Source organism: Heteronotia binoei, chromosome 1 (genome assembly GCF_032191835.1).
Source record: "Heteronotia binoei isolate CCM8104 ecotype False Entrance Well chromosome 1, APGP_CSIRO_Hbin_v1, whole genome shotgun sequence".
NCBI lineage: Eukaryota > Metazoa > Chordata > Lepidosauria > Squamata > Gekkonidae > Heteronotia > Heteronotia binoei.
In genome coordinates this window covers 73,631,841-73,638,492 of record NC_083223.1, presented here as the reverse complement: position 1 = coordinate 73,638,492, position 6,652 = coordinate 73,631,841, and the positions used below count along the sequence as shown (strand labels likewise).

The following is a 6,652-nucleotide window of genomic DNA, read 5'->3' as shown; positions in this document are numbered from 1 at the left end:
CATACTTAAATTATCTTTGAGAGGGTCCTAGAATCCACTACACTAGTAGCCCCAATGAACCTGAGAAATCTGGATCTTTAGCAGGTTCTAGCCTCAATAAACACAATGAGATGCTTAGCTATCTCAGGCAGGGGGTGAGGGGAAACACAGCATCCACTACCAAAGCTGCACTATTGAAGTCGTTGCGCCAACAATGACACCAGCCAGCATGGTGTAGTAGTTAAGAGAGGTGGGCTCTTATCTGTAGAATTGGGTTTGATACCCCAGTCCTCCACATGAAGCTTTCTGGGTGACCTTGGGCCAGCCACAGTTCTCTCAGAACTTTCAGCCCCACCAAACTCACAAGGTGATTATTGCGGGGAGAGGAAGGGAAGGTGATTGTATGCCATTTTGAGAACCAGTTCTCCTACTCAAAGCAATTTCCTGAAAACTATTTAATGAGGAGTCATCAGCTTACTACTGCCTGTCTATTCAGCTAGGAAACAGACCACCAACTAACTGGACTATACTTGAATAGGATGAACTCCATTTATTTCCAGTGCAAGAAATCAGCACTATGCTTCAGTCAGTTGAATGCTGATGGCTTCCTCCTTTTCCGATTAGCTGATATACAAGCCAATTTGTTTTATTGTTCCTCATTCCAAACTGCTGTTGTTTTCTGGCTTCTGGGCTTAGGCATTAATGTACTGGATTTAAAAAAAAATACTCTTAGCTCTTATGATGTAGATACGACGGTTTTCCTTGCTGGCTGCTATTTAAATTCTAGTTTTTCCCTCCCCCTTTTCACTACTGATCTGTAGTCAATTTATTGTAAGGTGGCATGATCTGGAAATAAAATAGAAGAAACACTGCTGTTCACATTTGATTAATTTCCTGGATCCATGTTTCATCAGTGGTACTGATAATTTACTTTGCCCCCAAGAGCTTTTGAAAAGACACTGAAAATCAAACCTATTCCTACCTGCAAGCTGGTAATTTTATACCCAGTCTAATCAATTCCAACAGAGAACATGCAGAAATTCTGTGTGTGTGTAAAGTGCCATCAAGCAGTTGACTCATGGTGACCCCATAGGGTTTTCAAGGCAACAGACTTAAGTACCTTCCTCCGCATAGCATCCCTGGAACTTCTTGGTGGTCTCCCATCCCATCCAAGTACTAACCAAAGCAGACCCTGCTTAGCTTCTGAGATTTGATAAGAGCAGGCTAGCCTTGGCCATCCAGGACAGGCAGCCCAAAAGTTAGTTACACAAAATTACTCTCTTGAATGAAAAAGCATTCATAAAAATGCAATACAGAGATACACACATAAAATATCTCTAAAGGTCACCATTTTAATGAGTACGAAGAGAAGACACAGAAAGGAGAATGTTACTGGGGGAAAAAAGGGGGTGTTGTTTCAGACTCAATAACAATCCACTATGTGAAATTTGTTTGGCATGGTAATACATTACATTTGGACATTCTACCAATCAAAACACATTTAGGACTAATTTTAAAATAAGGTGAGGGAATAGAAACCTGTTAGCTTCATTGTCATTTCTTTTGAACTTGTCAGAACTTTTGTTGACATTCTGTGAAATACATTTCTCCCTTCTAACAAAACTGCAAATCAGGAAACAAGAATTAACATTCTTTACTTATAACAGAGAAAGTTATTGGATTCTTTAATCTTAACTGAAGTCTGAAACTGAATATACGTCTGCTCATTTGCTATAGTATGATATTAAAATATTTCACAGTAAATGGAGACGTTTCAAAATAATTAGAAGCAGGCATAATTTTCAATATTTCTGAACTTCACTGGTCAAGGTGTTACTGGAAAGTTGACAAATTATCACTTTGCTATATAAGTTTCCTCCCTGATCATGAGAAGATGTAATCAGCGTACTGTATGTGTCCTATTCTCTATCCCATTAAGGCCCTTATGTTCAAACTATTTAAGAGAAGTTGCAATTAACACTTGATGTCTACTGTGTAAACATATGACTCACTTTACAATGCATATATAATATGCATTCTTCTCAAATCTGGAAATATACTTACTGAAAACTGCAGAGTTTGAGGAAAATCAAAGTTTTTCTAAATGAGGTCTGCAAGATATAAGGACTGAAAAATATGGCTTTTTACTTAAGTTGTTACTAACATTTCTGCATATACAGCGTTTAGGATCTCTAACTGCATTAAATGTTTTTTTGTGATCGCCCACGAGGCCTTCCACAATCCTTTTCCATTTCTTTTTTCATCTGAAACTGCTTGTATCTCTGAGCCATCGAAATTAGCTCTTCGGGAACTACCTGATAATTGGACAATCATGTAAAAATAATTTAATTATCCAATCAATAGTTATATTACACACACACACACACAACCCCCTCATAAATATTTCATTTCAATATACTGTAAGCTGCTAAACAACTATTTTGCATTAGGACACATTAGGCTGAGCCCTGTAAATTCTATGTTAACAAAATATGCAAGATATTTAGTTTTTAAAATCTGATTTAGCTTATTTACATCCCGTATTTTCTTGAAAGATGGCTAGATATTATTCAAACAGAACAGTTAAGAGGTGATGCCACATATTTTAATATCTCAATGAACTTAACAAGCAAGGCACCAAACTATCACTTATCACTCTTCTACTCATCACAAATCTAGTTGTCTATGACAATACACCTTTTCCTCTTCCTCCTCTGTAGCTTTAAATACAATGAGCATTTTTATAGAGCCCCTTTCCAGAATAATGTACTTGGGACAAATCCTCTTACTATTAGGAGCCAGCAACTGTGCAGAGCGGGTATACGAAAAGTAGCTGGATATTTAACGCTAAGGGAGACTATAGATACAGCTAACAACTTTGTTGTGAAATAATGGTTTTCACATTTGGATTTCTTCTGTAGGAATCACTTCATTCAGGGCATCAGGATTCCCAAAGGGACATGCTGATTATGGTTTTATTAAGTCTGTCCCATCTAGATATATACAGCATATATAGACTATATTTGGTAGTTTTCAACTGAAAGAACATCCAAATAGCAAGATGTCCTAGTCCCACTGTACACTGCATTGGTAAGGCTGCACTTGGAGTACGGTGTGCAGTTCTGAAGGCCTCACTTCAAAAAGGCTATGGACAGAATGAAGCTGGTGCAGAGGAGAGCGATGGGGATGATCAGGGGCCTGCAGACCAAGTCCTATGAGGAAGAGCTGAGGGACTTGGGGATGCTCAGTCTGGAGAAGAAAGCACTGAGTGATGATATGATTGCTCTCACAATATTTGAAGTGCTGTCACTTAGAGGAGGACAGAGAGCTGTTCTTGTTGGCAGAAGAGGATAGGACTTGCAATAATGGGTTTAAATTTAAGTGTGGGAAGTTACCAGCTGGATAGTAGGAAAAACTTTTTTCAGCAGCTCAACAGTGGAATCAGCTATCAAGGGAGGTAATGAACTCCTCCTCTCTGGCAGCCTTTAAGCACCAGCTGGATAAACACTTGTCAGGGATGCTCTAGGCTGATCCTGCATTGAGCAGGAAGTGGACTAGATGTCTCTATAGACCCTTCAACTCTGTGATTCTATGAAATGTCTTCTGAATAAATACAGTGTTAATTTGGACTTCTTGGATCCTGAAGGAGTGCTTGAAAAGGTCTGAGATAGCATCATTGTAAGTTCAGCTATGAGCAAGGAAGATTTCTGAAAGCATTCTGCCAATGTGGCCTTAACATTCAAAGAAAACATGAAAAGTGGTGTGCAGAGCAAATCCATGTCTCCCCATGCTTTGAAGGAGGACGTGGGAACAGTCTGCCATTCATTATAATAGCCATATGTGCTACTATGTGCTTTTAGTGGCTTTCTCTGAAAAGTCCTTATTCAAGGTTCATTTCTCCATTATTTGTACTTTCTAGGTCTTATGTTCTTTAAATTTTACTTGAGTCTCACTTCAAGGTAAGTATGCATAGGAGCACGTGTCAGTAACTCAGATTAATAGGCATCCATTATTAATTCAGCAAAATATGTTCTAAACATTTAATATAAGAATGCATAAAAACTGCATTTGACAGGCATTCAATTTCAGAAAGGACATCTCAGGAGAGAATGTTTCTAAGATGGCACCTGCTGTAACACATGCATCAACTAAACCACAGTATGCTTCCCCTTAAAAACTACTTATTTGTATGCAATTGTAATAAATTAGCTAAAATACACAATGCACAATTAGACTAAGATTTCCTTAGACAACTCCTTGAAACCCAAAACCATAAAAATAATTACCACCTTCAAGCAAATATTTATAGTGAATATAAAGGCAATACTATAAAAGCCTTTTAAAATTCAGCTGATTTTCTGTGAAGCTAAAATGTTTGAGAAAGGACAAGAAGAAAGTTAGAACATATATTAAGTAAATAGACTTACCTGGTTTCCTCTTTCTAGAATTTCAATCAGTTCAGATGCAATCCGCCAATCATTCCTAGTCACAAGAGTTACAGCTTCACCTGTGCGGCTATAGAAAAAAGCAGGTAGTTGAGATAATAAATATTTCTGGACTGTCTGAAAGAACATTTGGCTCCAGGGATCTGTTTGTGCAATGTCACAGATCTTCCCAACTTTGCCCCCCCCCCCCCCCCCGGTCACTACTTCTGAACCCTGAGAAGTTGTAAGACATGTGTGAAATAATAGCCATGTGGGTCAATGAGAAGGGACAAAAGAGTGAAACTGTTCCTTCTTCCACATCTGTCAACAAAGCTCCACTGACACAAGAGGATGAAAGAGCAATATTATTTCCTTCTTCCTTTGTTCTGTTGACCTATGTGACTACAAGTCCTTGGGAATACTCTGAATGCACGTAAACATCTTTGCATTACACTCTAAAGCAACTTTTACTATCTTGGATCTCTCTACTAATTGGCCCGGTTAACAGATGAGTAGAAGGAGTAGTTAAGTGTTTTGACTTGTCATATTGTGCTGAGGGTAGTGGTTGTGTGTTCCCTGAGCCACTGCAGAAAAGCACTCTGTACAAATTCCTACCATGAAGTATTAGCTCTCTGAGAAGAATTACGCCTGAAATTCTGGAGAAAATACAATTAGCAACCCAACAAGGTGGCAATTCCAAATAACTGTAAGTAAACATGGCTCCCCTTGCATTTGTTACAATTCACTATTCAATATGTTGATTCAATCATAATGCCAAACCACAACCCAGTGTTACATGAACAAGCTTTGTGCTCACATGCTGCCTTCTTTAAAAAAATGTCTCTTCCCTCCTTCTCAAAACTCACAAGTGACTCTAAGCATATGAGTAAAGGGGAACATCTGACCACAGCTGGTCATATAATGCCAAACCATGTCTGGAATAACACCTAAACTAATAGGAAACATCTATCTTTCAGAAGCTGTCCATGTAGGATATGCTTGGAAAATACTGATGTTCAACTCAATAACATGATAGCATTCTACAAGTTGCAACTCAATATAATACAAAACACTTAACTTACCCAGCTCGACCAGTTCGGCCTACTCTATGAACATATTCTTCAATATTGCGAGGGAAGTCAAAATTAAACACATGAGTGATATCTTGCACATCTAACCCACGAGAGGCTAAGTCTGTTGCAATCAGTATACGAACTCTACCTAAAATGAACACGTTGAGAAGGGAATGGTAACTCAGAAAAATAAAAAATTGTTAGTTTATTTTATGTATTTCAAATATTTTATGCTGCCTTTCTATCCAACCTAGGGTCCCCCAAGGTGGATTTTATGTAATACACAGAGCCCTTCTAGCAAACTGTACAGCTTAATTCTTCTACAAAGCATTTGGATACTGGCCAAAACAGAGGCAGACAATTCCAGATGCTGCTTGAACCTGCTCATTTCCAACTGCACCTTATATGCACTAATCAGAGATAACAGTTTTCTAACTTTATTCACACTTGAGGGGAACCAATTATTCTCCCAGCAAAGGTACTGTAATTACTTATTTTAGTACTAAACGTTATATTGCAATTGACTCCAACCAACTGCAAGCTTACCTTTCTTGAAGTCCTCCAAAGCTTGTTCACGATCACACTGTTCTCTATTGCCATGTAAAGATTGAACCGGAATTCCTTGAAGACCAAAATCACTGGATAGGTCATCAGCACTGATTAAAAATTTAAAAACTAACATAGAAATGGCTGGGTTCTTATAGAAACAGTTAATCAACAATTTGGTGTTATCTGCAGGAATCACCTCTATGAAATTCTCCAAGGCACAACAAAGATCATACCTATCCAAAGAAGGAATTTCTTCTCAATATGACCTACATCTTTTTAATATGGTAGTATATGCAATAAGCGACCTGGACTTTTATTCTATCGGTTTTAAATTGTTAATGTTTTAATTGTGACATATAAACTACCTTGAGCCATAAGGAAAGGTGGAATAGAAATATTTTAATTAAAAATTAGACATGCACAGTCCAAGGCTGCATTTCTGAGACTTTTCATGTCTAAAAACTAGTTCTAGACATTTCTGAATCCTAGTTCTGAGCAGATGCAAAGCTCATGGCGATGCATAGAGACCATGGTTATATCACTGACAGCAGTGTCTCAAGGGAAATTATGGTCCTGAACTTCAGTGTTGGGCTGTCACAACTCTCATTATTTTGTCCAAATTGTGTA

General features: G+C 38.0%; 1 protein-coding gene across 2 annotated transcripts in view; it reads right to left on the bottom strand.

Annotated features, from left to right (window-relative positions):
* Window positions 1-1,306: 1,306 nt before the first annotated feature.
* The window catches only part of DDX43 (DEAD-box helicase 43), a 48,562-nt gene continuing 43,216 nt past the window's right edge, over window positions 1,307-6,652 (bottom strand). For both annotated transcript variants that reach the window (XM_060235992.1, XM_060236002.1), the window contains 4 exons: window positions 6,023-6,132; window positions 5,486-5,624; window positions 4,403-4,494; window positions 1,307-2,290 (listed from right to left, as the gene is read on the bottom strand). In XM_060235992.1, the coding sequence (XP_060091975.1) occupies window positions 2,181-2,290; window positions 4,403-4,494; window positions 5,486-5,624; window positions 6,023-6,132 (451 nt within the window). In that variant the 3' untranslated portion in view covers window positions 1,307-2,180. The remainder of the gene's footprint in view (window positions 2,291-4,402; window positions 4,495-5,485; window positions 5,625-6,022; window positions 6,133-6,652) is intronic.